The sequence below is a fragment of the Aulonocara stuartgranti genome (assembly GCF_965226115.1).
Source record: "Aulonocara stuartgranti genome assembly, chromosome: 11".
NCBI lineage: Eukaryota > Metazoa > Chordata > Actinopteri > Cichliformes > Cichlidae > Aulonocara > Aulonocara stuartgranti.
This window is the reverse complement of record NC_138947.1, coordinates 6,043,564-6,067,318: the sequence shown is the minus strand read 5'-3', so window position 1 is coordinate 6,067,318 and position 23,755 is coordinate 6,043,564. Positions and strand designations below refer to the sequence as shown.

General features: G+C 39.4%; 1 protein-coding gene across 1 annotated transcript in view; it reads left to right on the top strand.

Moving 5' to 3' along the window:
- The window catches only part of LOC309716430 (neurexophilin-1), a gene marked incomplete at its 5' end in the record, with an annotated part of 15,104 nt that extends 9,346 nt beyond the window's left edge, over positions 1-5,758 (top strand). The window contains one exon of the mRNA XM_082550228.1: positions 4,893-5,758. Within this exon, the coding sequence (XP_082406354.1) occupies positions 4,893-5,678 (786 nt within the window). The 3' untranslated portion in view covers positions 5,679-5,758. The remainder of the gene's footprint in view (positions 1-4,892) is intronic.
- Positions 5,759-23,755: the final 17,997 nt, after the last annotated feature.

The window sequence follows — 23,755 nt, the reverse complement described above, 5'->3', positions numbered from 1 at the left end:
ACCAGATAGATCTGCTGTCACGTTCCTCGGACGGGGCTTGGACATCACTGTCACAAGCCTCTGTGGGGTGCGCGGGAAATCTTTGCTCTCTCATCTGTGTGATTGTTAGAGGAGAGAGACAGAATGAATCATCAATCATCCATTCAGGGTACATTCAGCAGGTAATAGTCTGCTGTTGCATCACGTCTGCTCCTGAGAAGCGCTTCATTCGTCTCGATGTATGACAGGAATAGCCTTAATCTTGATAAGGACATTTCACACACTGTAAGACTTTCTCACAGCGTTAAAACCGTTTTTGACAGACGTATTTGTACATGGATAATGTGCATAGATTTGTTGATGTTTTCCTGCATTTGCAAAGGATATTCATTTTGATCTTGTTAGCAAGCACTCAGCACGAACACGTCTACTCGAAGCTGTTGCTAGGCAGACTGCTGATATTGGACGACTCTACGAGAACCTGGATTATACTTAATAAAAACATTTTAATATATTCCTTTAATAAAATATTTTCATAATAGCTACAGTAAGGATACTTGATTAAGGATGAAATCATAATTGTTCATTTTTCATGAACCTACCATTTATCAAACTTTTTTTTAAAGCATATTTTTAAAGCTAAATATGGGCCAACTAACACAGAACATAAGTCACATGAACTAAGTGGATAAAGAGCTCAAAAATTACGAGTTAGAGAAAGTTTTGGTTTTGCAAATATTATAGAAAAGAAACTAATCAAAACAAATGGCCTAAATGTGGCCATTTGTCTTTTATTTAGGAATAATTGTACATAATATTTGCAGTTTATACGCTAAAAGATAGATACGTCAGCTGTTTATTTGTTTTTTACAATACTGTGGCCCGTACACTGCACAGTTACAGGAGCACATTTGAATAACTGCTCTGAATGTGAACACTGAATGGGATTCATTAATCACTGCAGAAGTTTTAGCCATGGTGGCCTTTTGCCAGTTACACCTCAACACTTCTCTATGCCGCACTTAGGCTACGTTCACACTGCAGGTCTTAAAGCTCAATTCCGATTTTTTGATCAAATCCGATTTTTTTGACTGCTTGTTCACACTACAAATAAAATGCGACAGCAAACGTGATCTAGTGTGAACCCTCAAAGCGGCCCGCATGCGCAAAAGAAGACGTCACACACAACGCGCTCTGTTTAGACCCAGACCAAACAATATTGTTTGACTGATGGCCGTTAATATAAAGACTTCGGACTTTACGTTTCCTAATTTTTGCTTTAAGTTATTTTGTTATTTACATAATAATGTAGATAACCTAATAATTATCCTTATTGCTGTTTTAGAGGAGCGGTGCTTCAAAGGATAGTTACAGATTTCTGTCAGAATCTGCAGATTATACAGTACAAATAAAATGTTCACGTTTCTCCAACGTTGTCTTCCCAACAGTTTCACTAACATCTACACTGGATGGCCAGGAAGCGTTCGCGATTCTTTCTCCGGCGCTGATAATTGGCGTCTGTCTTGTGTCAGTGATGTAAAAGACTGATTTAATGCGACATGACCATTCAAACAGCAGCAGTCGCTTTCTAAAACATTGGATATGTATCGGATTCAGTACCACATACGAAAGTGACCCAGATCAGATTTGAAAATATCGGATTTGTGCCGTTCACACTGTCATAGCATGATCGGATATGGGACGCATAGGGTCAAAAAAACAAACAAAAAAAAAACAAACTGATTTGATGCGCTTTTGCCTACAGTCTGAACGCAGCCTTAGACACTGTGTACATCACACATCCACGACGAACAAAGTCTAAACACCACATAAACAAAATAATCGCAGCCGTATTGAAGTAATGAGCTGAAGTTAAACGTTAACAGTCAGTAATCAGTGGTGAGTCCAGACTAGCAGGTGTTTTTGGCAGAGGTGTACAAGCCCAACAAAGGCAGCTGGAGGAAACCATTAATGATCCTTCCACAGGTTCATCTACAGAAACCTGGATATGGTGCGATCATCTGAACCAAAGACTCTTTTTGCCATCTTGGCTGAGGTTGAAGTTAACTAAGAGCGAGTTTTGGCTTTTAGAGAGAGGTGAAAGCATTGTGCTTGATTTATAACACAAGACAAAACAAAGACTCGAAAACAAGTGAAAAAAAAAAGAAGTAGTAATCACTGTGTTGTGATTATCTCCAGAAGTGTTGAAAGACAAGTTAGGGACTGAAATTAAAATCCAATTAATCCCAGCATCTGTGATTTCTACCATAAAAATCTAACTCCACCACCACCGAATGTCCACTTACTTCATATAATAGAAGCACAGAGGCTATTCTCTAATATTCAAATAATAAATTAGAAACAGTCAAAGCAGAATAAAAACTCTCCAAATAAACATCTCAAAGTGAAGAAGCACAAAGTGATCAGAAGACTCTGCTTCCAGGCTGATTCGGAGCGTTTGTTTTCAATACAAACTGTTAAAGAATTTAGAGCAACACAATAACAACTGCTGTGCTGAACAAACAGTAGATATCAATCTTCCAGGAGCTGATCAAACATGAGCCCAAAGCAGGTGAAAGCAGGATATATTTAACGCTGTACAATGCAACACAAGCGTACTGCTTCATTTTCTTTTCTTTTAGTGAGATATTTTATTTGATAGAGCCAATTTCTTATATTATAGTTAGCTTTTTATTTCATATGTTTTTTAAGTGCATTTTATTTCATTTTAGAGGTTTATTTTATCTCGTTAAATTAATTTCTTTGCTACTACACAGTTTTCTGTTTATATTATTTTTTTCCTACTCTACCTTTATTATTTTTATTTTCTTAGTAATTGTGTTTGTCCTTTTGGCTGCAGTAACATAGAAATGCAGTCAATTCAGTGATAAATAATTACAATAATCAATTCCACACCACTGCAATTAACTGCATCACTGCTTGTGCAAATACCAGACCATATTAAATAGCAGCCTATATAAACAGCTGACCACAAATCTTCAATCATAATTAAAAGAAATGTGCATATGCAGCAGCGACTGATTGCTGTATTCCAACTGAACACTGGCAATGAATGTAATATGTAGAGGGATGTTGGTCTGGTCCACCATAACTGCAGATGTCTCCCTCAGAGTATCAATTCAGGTTATAGAGAGACATAATTACAAAAAAAATCTTTTTATCTACATCCTGACCAAGTTTTTTCATCATTTCTCCACCGGTTTCTCCAACTTCTGAATATAAAAATGTCAGATAACCTCCCCCAAAATATCCCACCTATTAACAAATTCCATTCCTGATATTTACACGATTTACTAACACATGCACATTTCAACAGCAGTTCTGTAAAATTAGATGGCATTTTACCTTCAGCTGGTGCTATACCTACATGACAGTTGTAATTAAACAAGCCCTCGAACCTGACATTTGTTCATGCCCTCCAACAAGATGCATAAATGCTTTTTGTGGTGCCTTTCAAAACTCTTTGACAAGTCACTGCAGAAAATAAATCTTTCAAGGTTTAGGGACAGAGTCAGCTTTGGAAAGATTAGGAAAACATTCTAATTTGTATTAAAATTGCAATTTCGATTGGGTTTGTTTAAAGTGGGGACTGTCTCAGACTTTTGCCGTCATGGTTAAAATAGCAACAAACTATTTTCCCTCTTGCTCCTCACAGACGAAATTCATAACTCCAACCACCACTGGAGGGATTTGTCTCTAGAATGTAAAATATGTTGTTTTGGGGGATTTGCAGAAAATGACTGGTGCCTTTTTGGGAGGAAAGTCTAATTTAAATGGACATATCTCTATGGGCTGAGTCTGACTCGCTTGAAATTTTGCACATTTCCTTTCATTCACAGGAAAATGCATGCTCAGAAAAATTAAGATGGGCCAGTCTCCACTCATCACATTCCCACTGATATATAGATTCAGATGTTTTCTGTCATTTTCTGTTGTTTAAAAGACAAACACATGTAGAGAACTGTGCAGTTTCAGAGCATGTATACACAATCATGCAAATACAAGTTTATCAGACCACCATCCAGTGTAAGGTTTATGCCACATCTGCCTTAAATTACCAGTTTTGGTAATTATCAAGATCATTTTTTGGTTAATCCACCTGCATGTGCAATATTGAGAGGGATACAAACTGGTGTATTCCTAGAGCAGAATTCCAGTCCCGAATAAATGGGAGGGGTGGTCAGGAAGAGCTAAAATCTGTGTCAAATCAAATATGCAGATCCATCCACTGAAGCAACCCCTTGGGAAATAAGAGCAGCCGAAAGTACCTTTTATTATATTATCCATACAAAGGGGGAAACTATCCATAGAAAACAACTTTCTTTTAGACCAGACTGTAAACCTGCTTTAAATTTTTTAATGTTGGGTTTACAGTCTATGGCAAATAAGTTGCTTTTGGAGCCAGCCTCAAGGGCCCATTACAAGAACTTAATATGCATCCATGCAAGTTATACATACTTTAACTTCAGCAAAAAAAATTGCTTAATGCTGTGTCGCAAAAGCCTATCAGGTGGGAGTTTTCTCAGGCTGTAGATTCACCTGATGCCACTGAAAATCTGATATGGAGAACAAATCTATTGTTGGCATTTGCAGGCAGAGCTACATGATTCATCAAAAGTCATTCATCAAAAAGCGATGAATGACATCCATCCATCCAACTTCTTTTGCTTATCCAACACTTTGTGTTAAATCCCAACTGATTATAGGTATGGAATGTGCTTTGGAAGGAAATAATTGTCCAATTGACGATGTCGATTTAATACGTGTGACCCCAAAACACATCAACTGCTGTATTCATATAAGTATTATGAGGCAAAACTTCACATACTTTAGAGTATGTTTGTAACATTGAGTAAAATTTTAACTAATACTCATTTTATTTAATCTTCCAGGTTGCGAGTGCTGACTCTCCAAGTTCCGACTTGAGATATAACTCAAAATCCAAAGTGAAGACCTACTGGGATGAAAGCAGCAAGGACGTGTCCATTAGCCGTCTGCTGTCTCAAAGCCTCTACGGCAAAGAGAACTTCACCTCTATGGATCTGAACTACGACGAAGGAGAGTCTTACTCTAAGCAAGAGCATTGGAAATGGCTTTACAACACCTCAGCCTCCCGTGACCCTCGATCAAGGACGAAAAGACGCCCCATCGTCAAGACTGGAAAGTTTAAGAAGATGTTCGGCTGGGGTGATTTCCATTCTAACATCAAGACGGTGAAGCTGAACCTCCTCATCACCGGCAAAATTGTGGATCACGGTAACGGCACCTTCAGCGTCTACTTTCGACACAATTCAACCGGTCAGGGCAACGTTTCCGTGGGACTTGTTCCTCCCACCAAGGCTGTGGAGTTCCAGGTCCACCAGCCGCACCAGCAGTACCACCACCATCACCAGCAGCAGCAGCAGACGGCCCTGGAGACCAAAGAAACCAAGCTGTTCAACTGTAGGGTGGAGTACGAAAAGGTGGAGAAAGGCACCAGGAACTCACTGTGTGCCCACGACCCCTCGCAGAGCTGCCCTCAGGAGCAGACCCAGAGCCACGTGTCCTGGCTGTGCTCCAAACCCTTCAAAGTGATCTGCATCTTCATCACCTTCTACAGCACTGACTACAAGCTGGTGCAGAAGGTGTGCCCAGACTACAACTACCACAGTGACACCCCCTACCTCCCTACGGGTTGATCACAAGACCAGACGAAGGGGGGGAAAGAAAAAAAAAAGACAGAGATAGGCTACAGGGTCCTGAGCAATTTCAGATTATATGAAAGAAAATGGAGTCAAGACATTTCCAACTTGAGATGTTGACAGGCATTATTACAAATAACCTATCCTTGTCACAAGACTGATCTTGCTCCAATGAACAAGCCTAGCCTGAGGTCATTAAGAGAGCATTTAGGGAAGCATTTATAGGCTTGCAATACTCATCTTATATGCATAGCTGCTTACATCGAAAGGAAATTCTCAAGCCAACCATAAAAATATGCTGATTGTATTTATGTAAATATCGTGGATTCCACACAAAGACCAGAGAACAATTTTATCAGTGTTTTCTCCTGCTAATTTAGTTGTTTATGTTGATGGTGTATTTCCGTCTCAATCATGCTTTCTGTCTCCTCCAATCAGTCTCTGGTAATCACTGCGAACACGTAAATGTCAATGCAAATAAGAAGAATCTGTCAGTATGCATTAGAGGGCATAATGGAAAAATCAAACATATTTTGAGTGGTGTTGTTTTCTGCAGTGTGATTGTTAGAGTGAATGTACCTCTCTGATATTGTTGTTGGAATCTCGTCCATGTCCCATGCATGAACCCGAATGTGGTAAACAACTTAATAACGTCCATCTATATTTTCCTGTTATTGCAGCTGTCAAAAATAATCTTCACCAAGTCACGACACAAAGAGGGAAAAAAAAAGTATGTTCTATTTTAATTCTGTGTTGTGTGTTTAGCAGTTTTAAGGCCATGGACGGCGCTCGGTAAATGACACCAAATTGAGGGCTCTCATCAGATCAAACATAAGCAAGTAAATGTCACAATGAATAAATAAAAGTTGCACAAGATGACAGAGAAACAGAAGATCATTTTTTGTGCTTTTCTTTAAAAATAATCAAACATTACTCTGCTCTTTTTTCTCAGAACTGCATATCCATTTTAGACATTTAAGCATTGCTTTTATTTCTGGTGACTCTTTGCATCACTGACATGACAAGCAGCCAGTAGTGAGCCACAGAATTAGAGCCATAGTGCCCCTGCAGAAACCAAAAATAACCATTTGTAAACACTGGAATAATCATTTGTATCGAAAAGTGATTGATAATCGGAAAAAAGGTAGGTCAAAAGTTTGTTTAAAAATAGATCATAGAACAAGAATGCAAGAGAACATGGAAATTGTTGAGAGGAAGATTTCCTGAAGTGCATTTGAGGCTTAAGCAGAACAAAAACGCTATTAAAATGCGAGAACTGGTAAAAAGAGCTTTCCAGCTCCAGAAGAGGCAGGACATGCATTAAACAGCAGGTGCTAATCACACATCCTGCGTGTCAAACGCTCGCACTTCTGGTTATCAAAAAAAAAAAAAAGAAAAAAATTTCAGATGAGCCTAACGCTGGCTGCTAATGATATTGGATGTTCCAATTGGCTATTAAACCTTCATTACATAGATTGGAAGCCAGTGGCTTCACGTGAAGCATTTAGAGAAAATGAACACAGTATAAGTGGGAGCTCTGCAGAGTCAACACCACAGAAAGAATGAATTAAAGAGCCGATAGAAAACCTGTAAAAAAGTATGAATGTGCACCTAGGGGCACAATCACTGCTGTCTATTTAAATTCAGTGCTCTTTCACAGTGTATGCCATGGTATACGCAACGCAGTAACTGCTAATGGCAGCCTGGATGACATCCAATATGCCAACATGGGGCGAATTTTCTGACAAGGCAGGTCGAAGAATAGGGGTCTGCCTGTGGGATGAGTGAGCATAAAGAGGAATTTATGATGCGGAGGAACAAGGCTGGCAGAAATCACTGGAAGCACCTGACTCGTAAATTGAGAGCATGTTTCTGTCACTAAGAAGAAGGAATGACTAATGTGTCAGATTGCTGTTTGGGCCAGTTCTTTCATCTCAATAAAGTGACTTTGATATCTCTCCACCCCTACCCAAATGTGCCAGGGACAGTTTGTTCAGCTTCAGAGAATTAAAGCAGCACTTTCCCGAGACAATGCAGCCTCATTATGCATATAATCTTACAAGTGTAAACAGTCTGGCACAAAAGTGTTCGGTGTGAGAGCTGCTGAGAGATGGATCTGTTCCCTGACTAATGTCATCTGAGGCTAAATGCAACGTATTGTGATGCTGACTGTTTTGAAGAAATTACCGTTTCAGCCTCAATTACACGTGTATTATAATTTATCCTCCGTTTAGTATTTATCAGTAACTAAACTTGACATCGGTCAAGTGCCCGATGTGAAAGGGGTCAAACACTACTGGAGACATACTGGGTAGGTACTTGGTTTTTTGGGTTTAGGATTCAGCTGCTTTGGAAGTGTTGGGCTGTTTTTTTTCCCCCTTCTCACATTATCCGCCTAACTTCCTTCCCAAACTCCTTTCAGTGATCATTTGCCGTTGATTACTCCCAAAGCTCATGGCCCATAAAATGGTGTTTGAGACAGCTCTTCTCTACAGTTTCCGTTCAGCTCCGTGGAGCATTCTAGCTTTTTCATCGTATTGTTCTTAATTTACTGCCCCCATCTTTACAGTCACAGCTCGCTCAAGTATTTTTTAAAGCAGGTTCGAGCATCAACATACAGGTGAAATATTTATTAGTGATGACACTCTATACTACACTATACTACAAGTGCCAACAACATTAGAAGGAGAACCTCAACAGGGAGAAGAACACAGGCGTTACAGGGTGAGCAGGAAAGATGAAAGGAAGGCAAAACTAACCTAGTTGGTTAAAATTATGATTTATGGGCAATGTGCATATGCTACATGCCACTGGATAGGGCTACAGACAGACAACACATGCTGAGAAGAAGACTTCAGTGACTCCTGTGCTATTCATAAACCGCTATAAATGATCAATGGTTTTAACCAGTATTAATAGACTGTGATGACTTCTCAGCTGGCGAGCGCAACAAGCACCAGAGTGACCATACACAACGTAGGTGATTGGCCAGGTTGCACACAATCACCTGTAGCTTTCCATCCTACAGTGGGCTTCCGTCTGAAAGAATTATGCTTTGATAGAGCACAGATTACAAATTTAATTTGGTTTCTCCAAACCAGGGGAGCATGGTGAAGCAGTGGTTAGCGCTGCTGCGTCACAGAATGAAGGTCCCAAAGAAAGAAGGCAAAAAAAAAAGTCAGTCATGGTACAAGTTCCACAAAAATCAGAATCGAAACAGTGTTTAAATGGTTCTTAACCTCCAGAGACCCTAAATCTTCATAAGCAGACATCACAACCTTACATTTCATTCTGCTCAACACAGACGTGATGAATCCCTAACAAGAGTTCAGGTCTCAGGAGCTATTTGTATAGACAATGTTGCAGTCCCTAGTTTTAACTGGTAGTTACCTAGCCTGTTTTTTAGTAAATAACCAAGCCTCTCACCATTTGAATAAAGAGATTCACAGGAAGGTTTTATTGACTAGACCTAGAGTAAGGAACAAGACGACACATGGCTGTTGCAGCACACAGATTTGTGTTTGAATGCATACCAATAAAGCAAAAGTAGCACACACTAGAACAAAGCAGGTGTAGAACCTTTAACAACGGGTTATTTTGGAATTTCGTTGTTATAACCAATCCAAACAGACTTTCCATTTTCTGCTATTTCCTCCAAAAGACGTTTTCACCACTGATATGTGCAAAAACATCTACAAATTTCCTTTCGGGCAAACTAGATGCCGTATTGACTCAGTGATCATGACATGATGGGATGTGCCAGCAATAGCTCATAACATCTGCTGATATCTTTGCAATAGGTGTGGGACATAACATCATCGCTTATGACTATTTTAAACTTATTTCATTTAAAGAAGCTCATGTGTTATACCTTTAAACATTGCAGCTTTAACCAGCGATCCTTAAATTTCTCTGACAACTTTCACATAATCATCCTGGTTTGTTTGAGATTACATTCAAGCACTGAGTTGCTGCACTTAACTTTTATAGGAACTTTATGTTCTATTAACTCCTCTATTAGTAAGTTAATGAGCAGTGGGTCGGATGGAGGAGCTGGGGGGACAGGAAGACAAATTCCGTCTCTGTTTTGGAACCATTAAACCCCTAATGGATTCAAATGAAAACTAATTTTCTTCTATTTAGAAATTAGTCCAGATCAACACAACGAGATGATTTTTTTTCAGTCTTCTGCCTACAAATTATTTTGTTGCCCCAAAATTACCAAAACAAATTCATTATTGCAAGTTTAAGTATTTGATGAAAAATTTCCATTTTGTATTTTTCTTACCGAACAAACCCTGCAATGCAAAGTGCATAAACCTGCATTTTTTCTCATGGCCAGCAGGGGGCAAATCCTCTGGTTTCACATCTAATTACCTTACTGCTCACTCAGTTTATAAACTCAGTAAACACATTCCTGGTCTCAGTTTGTAGTTCCTCCCACTAGGTTCCTATTGGAGTCAAAGGAGGAGTATCTCAGTGTCCCATTTCTTGAGTGAGGGGAGAGTGGACCAGGAGATTCACAGACCAACTGGGGGAGGCATTCTCAGGGCTTTGGATGCTTCACAAATCTGTTGTGGTGAAGAAAGAATTAAGTATGAGCGCAAATTTGTCAATCATCTATGGCCACAAGCTGGGGGTAGTGACAGAAAGCTGAGCAAATGAGCAGAAATGAGTTTCCTCCAAAAGGTCATCACCCTAGCAGTAAGGTGAGGAGTTCAATCATTCAGGTGGAGTTTAGAGTACAGCTCCTGGGTAAGGCATTTGAGACATGTACTACCTGAAGGAGGGCCCAGAGCAGACCCAGGACACATTGGAGAGATTGCAGGCGATGGATGGATGGATGGATGGATGAATGGAGAGCTATATAAATGCAAGTACATAATTACCAGACTACAATCCTGCACACCGACACAGATCCCCTCCTCTGAAGAGGACACATGAGAGATCTTCCTTTTAGTGTTCAAGTATGAACAACACAACAGCAAAGAATGTTTGAACTAAAAACTAGCTCAAAAGGCATTTCACAGTAATTCTACTAACAGGTGCAGGCTGGAGAAATGGAGGCTGAAATGCTACGAGCCTGACTGCTCATCACTGCTTCAGCAGAAGATCAGGCTGTCTGCTTAGCTGGGTTTGGCATATACTCGGCTTTAACATCACTCTGGGTTCTTCCACACTACCTTTGTGCCACTATGCTGTCTGTGCAGATTTTATAGCTTCAGTTTTCTGTCCTGGATGCAGTTTGCACTGTACCTTCACGTTACTGTCCATGGATGTAGTAAAAGCAAAAGTAATGTCCACGTATCCACTTTTTAGCTGTAGACCATTCCACTGTTTTCCCTGCATACTAACTGAAATCAGCTGATTGTGGTATAATTGTTCAGGACTGAAAGAGGGCATGTTTGAGTTTTTTCCTTTCTGTGCCCATTGTGCAGGTAAATGAAGAACCTTTGTAATGTAAGTAATGGTATAGTTTTAAATGTAATTTGATTACTGAATTCCATCCAGCAGTGTGTTGCATTACAGAAAAAAACAGTGTTAGTACAGTACTGGTGACTACATTCTTCTTTTATATACCAGTCGATGATTTCTTATCTGTAATTGCAAATAGGGAGTTGTGTTACTCATTTATATAAGAACATTAATGATTTAAAATGGTCCTTAGATTTAAATAAATATATATTTGTAACAAATGTTCCTCATTTTGGAAATGAAAGCCGTTTCCTGCTTTGTATTTCAGCTTTAAAAAAAAACATTTTCAGATCACAGATTACACCTTCATTACAGCTTAGTGAAAAAATAATTTAACAGAGAAGATGGAGAAAGCGGAGTTAAATAATTAAAATGTAAGGAACGCAGCTTTTCAGGAATTAATCTCTTGTAGACACCAATATGCACAACTAGGAGATGTTTGAGTCCTTTTCCAAGCTCTGTTTTATAAGAAATGCAAATCTGGCCATTTCTTTTGTCCATTTAACGAATTCCGTGCGTATGAATGAAACCGACAGCGTTGCAGAGCGGCAGTGTTTGGACGTCTAAGTTATCTTTGGGCCCAGATCTTCTCCCTCGGTTCAGCTATGCTGGGCCGGAGCCATCCATGCCTGCCTTCTATCCCCTAGCTCGCCCACAATCCCTGATTAATGTGGTCTGGGCGGGAGCTGTCAGAAATGGCAGAGAGAATCATGGGATTTCTCCTTCAGAGTCCCAATGACACCCAGCAGCTGCAGGAGTAAACAGATGACTAACCACTGGCCTTTTGGCAGCCTGTGGAGATTCACATGGAGGGAGGGCTGTGAACGTTGCTTTGACATTTAGGTGGATTAGAAAGTTCTTGGGTTCTGCTCTCGTGGTGTCAGAGGTGGTTGGCATAGTAATTATTTGCGTCTCGGTTTTTCTTCCGCTTGACCCCCAACCGCAGCGAAAATGTAGAGCTTCCACTTACTTACAGACGTTTGCTCAAATTAAAGCGTAAAACATCCTCATGCGCCTCATTTAAAAACAAATCACATTCTGTTTGCGTTGCTACAGGACAAAGAATAAGGAGCTTGCTTTGAAAAAAAAGAGGCAAAAACAAGCAATTGTCATTTCAGATCATGTCCTTCTGCAGAATGCATTTCAAATCTGGGGCTGAAGCTGTCCTGGGGGCACAGTTTTGTGTGAGGTATTGACATATTAAAGGCTCCATCAGACAATGACTGGTGTTTTTCTTTTTTAAACCACAAATAAATTACCCTCCTCAAAACACTATTACTCCTCTGAAAATGAAAACTCACTCATTGTGAATGTCTCATATCAGGTAAAAAACTGCAGAGAATTAATTAACCTTTGTCATTTTAATTGCTTTAGTGACAGCTGTCCTTTGGTGCCGGAGCTATCCTAATGCACATACTGTGGGCTTGTCAATTACTTTCACAGTGAATAGATTAAAACGCCACAGAGGATAGAGTCATTTCATTAGTCAGAATTAATGCCCCCCAGACATAACCAGGTACGAACACTTCACCCCTAAATATGCAGGAAAATGAACAATACTATTAAGCCCATATGAATCGAATGAATTGTGGCAACATGAAATTAAGTTTACGCTCTATTTAATTCTGTCCCACTGCTTATAATACATTTGCTGTATTGTTTCTTTTTTTTTCCTTTGAAAAGGAATAAAAATTTAGAATACTTTTAATAGACCACCTCACACACCTAAAATGTAGGACACCTATGTGCCGCAGTTAATTGCTCTAATGGATGTTAGCATCATAGCCCTGTCAGTTCTTACCTCAGTGGATAATGGCTGACAGCAGCAGCAGCAGCCGCGACTGTCTAATTCTCCCATTTTGCTCTTTGCGCATCTATGATCTAATGCCGCTGAGCTCATCATGAATCTGAAAGAAATTAGGCTGCTTTCAAATGTCTGTCTGCTGGGTGTCTGCTTTCAACACCAAATGTCTCCCAAGTCTCCAACCTTTTATCCCATTAGATAAGACAAGAGTCATTTTCACACTTAACCAGAACGCTAAGCCCTCCTTTCATGTATTGTCATGATTTTCACACTCGCATGCACAAAGAGTGATGGGAAAGTTCTCATTATGTTACAGTGGATGCAAAAAGATACATAAAATCAGTTACAGAATTACAACACCTGATGAATCTTTATATTGGATTCAGTCACTGTGGGGTTTAGTTTACCTGTGTTTGAAAATCAACTAGCATCAAAGACAACTAGCTGTTTTGCCCAGTATTAGGGGTTTTTTTTTATTATTAATATTAAAATTATAGGACGGTGAATGCCAGTATGAGTTTAATGCATATGAAATATATTGAAAATAACCAGCTTGAATGGTAACATTAAAAAGCTGGATCAAAACACTCCACTGGGGTCCCAAAGATTTCTATACGTGTGCCAGAAACCATATATAACATTTCTTCTGTTAGTAATTTTTTCCCTTTTAAAGTGAAAATCACAGAGAGGGGATGGATTAGACTGAGAAGCGCGCTGCATACTCATATGAAAGTGACTCAAGCACGAGCTTGTCACAAAGAATATCGTTTTATTGTCTGTTTGAGTCTAAACGAGGCCATAATTTACAAAATGAACATCATACTGCACTAAAAAGACTTCAAAATAGCTTTCGAGTAAGTTGACTCATTAAGAAAGTGTTTATTGAGATCAGCTGAGCAGCAGTTTTCCTTTAGTGCTTATTGACTTCAACACCAAGTCAAGCGACCCTCTGAACTGAGAGAGCAGGAATCGGATCAATTAATCATTTCATCTGCGTGCAGGACAGAAAGTAGCAATTATTTTGGGGGGTTACATTTAATTAACCAAATATTCATTTCGTTTCAGCTGAAAAATCAGGGCATAAAATACCATGTTGTAGCTGATAACAGCGTCTACAAGGTGCTCGTTTTGACACATTTATAACACTGAAGAAAAGATTTGGTAATCAGAAATCTTGATTCTCTTTCTGTAAGTGTTCAGATGCGACTAAAATCAAGATTTTATTTATTTAAATATGTGCAATCAAATATGCAGAAAAGGGCTTCGTGCTTTATAAACAGATCCACAATTCATAAAATAATTATTTAAACGTAGATTAATTAAACAAAAACAAAAAAAACTTTAAAAAAAAGACTTATTCTCCCCATTTAACCTTTAAAGGTGACTGAAATTTGATTAGCTGGTTTTACTTAAAATGTCTAATTAAGAGTGACAAGTTGGACTTTTTTATCTTAAGCATGCTGTAAGGAGAATAAGTTACATGAACTCAGTATTGTATAACAACGCAAAGGATAAAATGTAATTAACACAACCGAAGGAATGCACTTTATGCCCATATATTTCATGCAATTTTATGATCTGTGTACTTTAGAAACAGAGCTCTCAGTTCGAGTCTCCTTCCTGTTACTTGTGCACCTTCCAATAACAGAAACGCTGATTTTATTAATATGTTAACATTAACACAAACCCGGTGATTGTTCATTTTTTGACCTAGCTAAACCTTTACATTACAAACTACAGACACGATAATCAAAGTCTAATCCAAGTCTAAGCACAAAATAAGTGAAATAATTATCACAACACTGTCTGAAGGCTCTGAGGTTAAATATTAAAAGTCCCATGAATATTTACACTTCCCATTTCAGCTTGTCAACAATAGCTTATTAAATGAAACAAGTACACACAACTATACTTCTCAGATTACCAACAAAGGCAACAGTGTTGGTTTTGCCATTTCATTATTTTACTGTCGGGTCATTTAAAAAAAAAAAAAAAAAAAAAAAAAAAAAAACATACAGTAGGTTAGTAGGATTTGATCTGTCAGACTCTAAACACTTCTCAAATTACAATAATTTTGTGACACTTTCAAGGTAAAATTGAGCTTTGTGTCCAAAATTAATAATTTAATTAGCATTATTTTTAAAACTTGTAACTTGTCAATCCTATCACCAATCCTAAATCTTGCCCTCTTCTCTCGTCTGTCTGTCAATTAGGCCTCACAAAGTGAGTTTCATTTTGTGTTCAAATAAGACTCCCAAGTTATTTTAACTCACCAGATGTCATTTTTCTAATGACCTCTGCAAAATCTAACTTCTTTTTGCAACCAGAGAAGATGCCCTCTGCTGGCCATTAGAAAAAAGAAATGCAGGTTCAAAGCTTTTCTGTGTTGGCTTCAATTTTCAGAGCCAAAAGCTAAGTCTATCTTTTATATACAGTCTATGGCTAACACCCAAATTTAGAGATAACTCAGTATAAATAGGTAAAACTAGCATGAATTAATACGTTTACCTAAATTTTACGCGTTTCATTTTTTTCCCCTTTCTCCATTTATTTTATTAGGGCCCAGTCACACAGGTCTGGAGACCAGCTGGCACCTCCTGGTAACACATAGACCACTAAGGAAAAATGTGTATGCAAAAACTGTTTGGCGAGTAAATGCTGAATATTGCTGACAGCTGAAAAAGGTCACAAAGGTATATACAGAACTGAAAACCAATTACTTTGTTCACCAGCAGATCGGGATGGTTACTCGTATTTTTTATGAAAGACTGACTTGTCTGCAGACATTCGCCAGCTTCTCGAGCAGTAGTGATTATGTGCAAGCGTGACGCAAACTGGGAATGGAAAAACCATCACCTTAATAATAAAAGTTGCTTCTTTTGAAATGTTCTGGTTGCAGTGTTAAGAGTTATCAACCAACCACTGTTAAGTCTTCCTGAAGGGAATGGTCTCCTCTTTCTGATTTCGCTCGCATTTTTCACAGTTTTACTGCTGCTCAAGTTGGCAGGCAACTTCACATCTTTTGTGCAAGCTACAGGGAACGAGCCAGTAGCAGATTACCTCCGCAAGGATGGTGCAGTAGCCATCTTTGGCAGCAACCACTCAGGGAAAAAATATTTTCTCCAGTGGTTGACAGGGGGTCACCAACTAGTCTGTAGGCAAGTGTGACTGATGGGGCAAAACTTTGTAGGAATACATCAAAAACTGATTTACAAAATTTTTAAAAAGCATTGCATTAGTGCTCCTCTGACTACAGAGTCTTATAGTGAAGTTATTAGAGCTCCAGACATTACTGCTCATCAGGTTTCTTATCATGTTAACATTTTTCAGATGGTGGAGGTGAGGTTTATCGAACCTGACACAGTCAAGTACCGATCTCAAAGATGTGTTTGCTTTTCAAAATGACACAAGATATAAGAGGATTACAGAGCTCATGAATATGCCCCGTTTCTATCCTCTGATTTATCACTTTTTTCTCTTTATCAGAAATGCTCATCTCCATCCATAACAGCCTGCCACACCACACAAAGGCCGATGCTCTCGTGCCTGAATAGTTTAGATTCAATTTCAGTTAAGAAGAGAAGAAAAGTTAAAAGTGTATTTGATCTTGTCAACGTTTTCGCGTGTGTCTGTGTGACGACTGTGCCCCCAACAATTCACAAACAGCTACCCCTCAGAGGAAACGAGCAACTGGTTGAAAATCTATTTTTATGATACACAACGTTTACTGAAACAACAGCAAGAAGACGTGATGATTGGTGAATATCACCCTGTCAAAAACATCACTGAAGAACAGAGATAGGTAACGCTATTTATAATAGGCAAGACACAATGAAAAGAACAAACCGATCATTTTCTCCATCATTTACATCTCCAGAAGGGAAGAGAAAACCATAAAGGTATTACACAGCATCTGGTTATGTATCAAACCGTCAAGGCTTTGCAGACAGCATTAATTTTAAGTTCTCATACAGAAAGCTGTCTGCATGATGAGTGACCATTTTCCCATGTCATAGACTAAATATATAGAAGAATTTTCCTTCACCGTCCTGCCTTTAAAACAGGCTGGCAGGTACAACAACCGGGGCCAGCTTGCTCTGGAGCTCGGGCTTCGTTTGCCATTGATTTATATCTTAAACAACCTCTCCCGGTGCTTCCACTGCTAAAGGTGAGATGCACAGCCAGTGTTTGTGACAGAGATGGACTAGGAGCTGTGGCAAGAGAGAGAGGGATGATGCTGTTTTAAAAAATGCATCACCATTAAATCAAAGAGTAACCTTGAACGAGTTCAGGCCGGTGCCAGCTCGGTGACACGATCTGCCCTCAGCACGCCGTGCCACGGAGCATGCCAAACAGCGGGGAGAGGAGAGAGAGAGAGAGAGAGAGAGAGAGGGCTGCAGCGCTCTGATACAGGTTAGGCCTGTAGTGCTGGGTAGCAGTCCGGCTGGTTGCTGACCAAGGGCATTTACACAGGCATTTTGTCCAAGTTGGAGCAACCTGTTATGGGAAAACAAATGAGTCTGAAGCATGTCCTTGCAAACTGCCTTCAAAAGGTTGACTGAAAATAAATAACATCAATTAATCGATTAAACGCCCACCCCGCTATATGAAGTAAGAACGCCCACATTCCTCAGCAGCCGATGTCCAAAAATTGACCTTTTCACTCTTGAAATATGAATTATTCCTTAGGCTTCTTACAGCCACTGAATCTTTTCTGCTAAATTTAATAATCCCCAACACAGTCAAACACACACGCATCTCACTCAGCAGCTGCACAGCATCTCCTCCTCTCCTCTAGCACACAGGCAGGTTATGATGCATGGAGGAGCCGGAAGGAAGAAAGAAGATGAGGTCCAAAATTGCTTCGCTGTCTTATGCCACTTCATGAAACACTTGCACCTTTTAATCCATCAATTTGTGTTCCCGGACACAAATTTTCATCTAACTGGTTTCACGTGCTGATTTGTGTCCACGAACAGAAACCGAATATTTTTTAAAAGCAAGAAAAAAAGTCCTGGGTGGGTTAGCAATGGAAGAACATATTTAGCATGGTTTGAATCCAACAAATGGAAGGTTTTTACACTTCAACTGTGTTTTATTAGAAACTACTCAATGTGGTTTAAGCATTTAAAAACACTTTTTTTAAAAAAGGTTTAGGGACTAAAACCAACTTAGTTAGGTTTAGATAATGATCTTAGTTAGGGTTAAAATCATAGCCTGTATAAGACTGATGAAGTATCTCATCTTTAAAAGTAAAGCCAACACTATAGTGCCATAAATATACATTCTGTGTAATGGCCAGCAGAGGGCCATTACACAGACCCTTGTGATTTTGATTATCTAGATATTTGTGAGAAAGCAGCCCCTCATTCCCCTGATCTTGAACCTCACTAAACACTTTTCTGCTAAGTTTCTGAACTCAGTCGCTAACTTCGAATCACACTGAATAAAATATGAAGTTCATTCTGTAAATTATGGTCATTCTAAGCATCAAAAAGGAGGATTATCTGGAATTTTCCAGTACTTGAAATTGACAAGCTTTTAGCCAATGAGCGTTCACAGTCAGTGGCTTGTGGTAACACCACTTAACTGTACTTCACAAACCAGTCGCCGCTGTCTCAGTGACTTTGTCCATATTTTCAATTGTCTATGGTTAAAATAAAACAGTGGCCACTTTTTTCAAGGCTTGTTTTCTCGGTTGCCAGGGTGGCAAGTCTCTGCTGAAGACTGTTGATAACATACAGCTGACTGACACGAAACAACAAGACAATTCCTGTCCATGAATGTAAACAGAGATTTCTTTCCATTATTTCAAGTTGTGATGTGAGATTACACTAGATATTAATTATTATGTTGCCTTTGGTTTTCTAAAAATATCAAAAACACAGTAAAGATGGGCGAGACTTTTAAAATCCTTCCCCAAAAAAAGGACGTGTGATAGATTTTATATTCGTACATAGACTGAAATCTTGCTGAAACACGCCTGAGCTAATAAAGTGCAGGAGCTGATAAATTAAAGCATATCAGTGTCATTTTCAGCGAGATGAAAAGATGTTTCATGCACATTTGTGCAGGTTACTTCTCAAAAGAAAACCCACAAAAGCAGGATGATATCAGACAAACCTGTCAGCTTGTTATAGTCTGATTCTCACCTCTGAAACCAGGCAAACACAGGAGAGAACAGAACAGTAAACTATGTCTATATGTGTGTTGACTTAGCAGTGATAATGCTAATGAGAAAAGCTGAGATTAATTATTTGAAAGTGGCACAGAATGTTCGAGAGCCTCGCTGCATTGTACTCCAGCATGCTTTGAACTGTTATGTGATGCATTTTCTTCTACATAAATAATAAAACTGGTGCAGAAAGATTTAACAGATTCCAGTAATGAAATAAATGATGCTCAAAGTTTCCTGGGTGAGGATTTGTCTTTTCGGTTTTTTTGCTTTCCTCTAATCCTTAAACAAAAACTACACCTGCAGTGCAGACTTAGAAACCAGCTTGCTACATGATGTTCAACTAACTATCATCACCACGTGCTGTGGGCTGGATCAGTGAAGCCCAGGCTAAAGACGTTTGCACCTTTAATCGAAGAGATATCTTAATATAAGAAGTTCAACTTCAACAGGACATCTATACATGATAAAGAAATGCTGCTGTAATAAATGAAAGAAAGATCTGTTAGCTGCAGCTTATTGACTGTCCTGTAATTATAAAACACAAAGTTAATTCACAGAATTTTCTATAGCAGAACCAAAAGAGAAAAACCTCAAAACAAAACAGGAACTTTCCTGTCATTTCACTTTTTTTTTTATCTATTACCTAATTACTGTAGTGTTGCATGAATGGCCACATGGGAGATATTTATCATTAAAGATAAAGCGGTAAAACTTATGAAAATACAGAAAAAGGTCCAAAATTACGCCTTCCTTCACATCTGTTGGGGACAAATTGGCTTCTTTGCCAGCCGATTGTGGCCCCCGGGCATTGTTTCACACGCCTGCTGTTGACAAAAGACTGCACGGGCACACTGACGTCACACCCTGGTTTTGGATTCTGAATTTGGAAGCCTCTGTGTTAGCATTTCATCTAACATTGGTTTTCCGGAGCCAGACTTAAGACTACCATGTGTAAATGGGTTTAGTGCCGAGTTATCAGGTGATTAACAGCTCCATCCATAGACTGTATAGGGGCAAAGCACACATATTAGCTAATTAAAGCTAACACACTAAAAAACAGTAACGTTTTACTCACCAAAACTAAAGCAAAGACCTCTTGAACCATGAGTGCTGCAGGCCGTATTATTTGTCAGGTAATTCAACGAAGAATGCTCCAAAGGCAGCGCACAGGTTTAATTCCACAAGTGTAATTAATGGAGGTAAGACCTAACAGACACCTATGGGGTTTGCTCTTGGCGCACCTGTCACTCAACACAGCCACGCCTCTAACTTTAAACCTTAACAAAATGAAGGGTATAGAAGGTGGTGCTCAGATCCCTGTTGTCTGGGAAAACAGTGTTGTCCACCTCAGTGTATCAAGTAATATGCACTAAAAGCTCATTTAAAAGCACAAAATATATATATATATATATATATATATATGATGTTACAGCAGAAAGCACTAGCTTGCACTTACATGCGTCCCTCGTGCAGTTAAAATAATCCACAAGAGACCACTTTGCAGGTCACAGGTTTAACTCACAGGACTCTCTGGCTCGTTGCCACCGTACACAGTACGACTCCACAGCTAGTTAGAGCTGTGGAGCCTGTATTAAAGTAAGGGTACAAAGAAACAAATAGAAAAATACTAATTTAACCATAAAATATTAAACTAAAATTAAACATCTCATTATGCTTAGTTTATCCATTAGGATTCAAAACCAAAAGATATTACCAACAATAATAATTTCAGTAGAATATGAAAACATATCAAAAACGTATTTACAGATATAATCAGACTGCATTTTGTTAACTTCTTGACCTCGTAGTTGAATCGTGTCCTCCAACGCAGCCACCATTATGTTGGTCATTGATTTTCATGGAAGCACAAGCTCTGTCCGCAATTAAACTCATTAAACTGAGTTCAACCAATTTTCTGGTGGTTTGGTCCTGCCTTGTTAAATAAAAAATTTTTAAAAACGCTGGAACAGCTCTGTTTGTCTCCCTCATATTTTTACCTATGTGGTGAGAAAAGAAAATGGAAAAAGGTTCAGAGCAAAGAAACACTTTCATAAAGAGAAAATACCAAATGTGAATGTGAGATTACTTTTATTGTTCTCGTCTGCTGCAAGACAAAGTCCCCAAGCTAATAAACAGGTTTAAGCACAGCAGACTAACAAAGCATTAGAGTGTAGCCTAGAGGAGGAAAACCCCACTGGTCCTTCAGCTACAACAGCTGAACTTTACATATTACTCGCTCATGCAGATTACCGAATCAAGGAACTACACTTATTTACGCTTTTTAATAAGGCACCAAAGCCTCAGAGGAAATTCTTTATTGAGACGACTGCTAGAAAAGCCGTGGAACTGCTGAGTCCCAGAACGGCACCTATATTTTCAGTAAATAATGTCTTCTGGGCTGGTATGGTATGCATAAAACAGTTAGCGGCGCATGTGGACCAACTTAAGTTGTGTGCAAGCATATCTTGGAAATAAAACACCTTGCAAAAAAGATCCCTTTACTCGGCGTGTTTCAGAGAAGGAACTATCTGTGGTATATAACTTATTTTTAAATCTAACTTCCTCCACTTCTCCCACATTCATTGAGACATGTCATCCATCTATCTGGGCCTCCGGCTGCAGTAGTTCCTCGGCCATGAGTGGCTGCTGCAGCGGGGCTGTATTTCAGCATGTTGAAGTGCATGGAGAATTCCCATGAAGGGTAAGGGATTATGGATTTTGGCCTCTAAGCTGCCTGGATGCCCAGTGAGGATGTCTCTGAGCGTAGTAATCTTCAAACACCACGCAGAGTGATGAGTGGGCACTGAGGAGTTCTACTCAGGATCTAAATGTGTTCCAGCAAGTTACTGGTGAGAGAGAGAGAGCGATAGAAGAAGAGAGAGAGAGAGAGAGAGAGAGAGAGAGAGAGAGAGAGAGAGAGAGAGAGAGAGAGAGAGGAGGAGAGAGAAAACACCATTTGGTGCAGAAATGGAAAGGATCGACTCAGTGGCTCCTTCAGGCAAGAGACACTTTTGATCCTGTGACCGGTTTTGAGCTATAGTCTGTGTCGAAAACTCGTGCAGAGCAAGGGATCATATTGGAGTGGTGCAAATGTAAATGTCATGGTTCCCCATCACCACACATAAGCGCAGATGGAAAAAGCCAATTGGGCAATTTTTGGGGTCAGGTCGGGCACTCTCAGGGGGTGGCAAACCTTCATAATGAGGCCAGTCACAAGTCTGGTTTAGTCTGTGTCCCAGAAAAAAATAAGGGGATCAGTATGTTGGCTATTCTGGCGTTAGTTGATGCAGAGCTGATGATAGCGGAGTATGAAAGACACTGCTTGTTAATACAAAGGAAAATCTCTCAAATGAAGCACAGTGCAGAGTTAAGAGTAAGGAAATGTCAGAGAAAATCAATAGTCTCTGATCAATATCGGAGAGGAATTCCTCTGATTGAATTAGACCCCCAACAGCATCACTTAATTGTTTTCCTGTCTTATTTAAGTGAAGTCAAATTGCTTTAAAACCATCTTGGACCTGAAGATAAGATTGTGAGCGCAGGAAGACAATCAGATGGGTTGAAGGACATGGGGCTTTATGGAGATTACATCCTCCCCTTAAGAGACCCCCTATCCATCTGCTCATATCAAAAGACTTTGGGATGATGTCTCAGGTATGGCTTGGGAAGGATGCCAAGGCACAGTAATGAAATTCCTTTACAAAATCAGATGGTATTCTAACATTAACGAAAGGCGCTGAATAGCCCAACAAACACAACATGGATGTATCCAGGATGAAATCAGGCTCCATTGTGCACAAAGTGACCTCGGTGCGTCGAAGGATCAAAGGGCTCAATATTCCCTGGGTGATAATCAAATTAAGCTGTACATAAAGCACACCTTCCAAATATAGATCCATAACGTACTGTTTAAATGTACCTCACGGTGCCTGATCGGTGAAATCGACTGAGCCGTATGCTGCTCACACACTGCTTGTGACTGTGCAGCACAAATACTGTCCAAGGCGACAAACAGGTACATCAATTTGGAGCATGACAAGAAATTCCCTTTAGGTGACAACAAAACGTACATGCTATTAGATCAGCTGCAGTATACTGTGATGAAATAAATTGAAGCCAACAGATGAAAGCTCGGGGCCCCAAAACAGGAGAGAGAAGACTATTAAAGGTGCAGCTCCACTGCTTTGTGTTGCACTGCCATCCTTTGGGCACACAGAGAACTAAACATCAGCAGTTATTTTGAGAGCAGACTGGTGGAGGTCTGCACAAGACTGTAGACAGAAGAAAAGAGGACACGTGTGCATGTAAAGCAAATAAAGATAACGCATATTAAACACATTAGTTTATATGCAGGTAAGGCTGATCGATTCCCATTTGTTCCTTTTTTAAATCCTCCTTGCATCCAGCAGGTCATAAGGTTTAGCGTTTAGGTTATAGGGATAAGGTTTTAGGCTTTAGGTTAGGTTCATGTCTGTTCAGGTTTTAAATGATTTTCACCTGTCCGCGTGGCCCAAATGAGGAAAAACTGCAAGGTCAAATGAATAAGACTTCACTTGAAATGTAATATCCTCTAACCTCTATTTGCCTGTTTAGTATGTGGCTAAGAAAGTGCTGAAA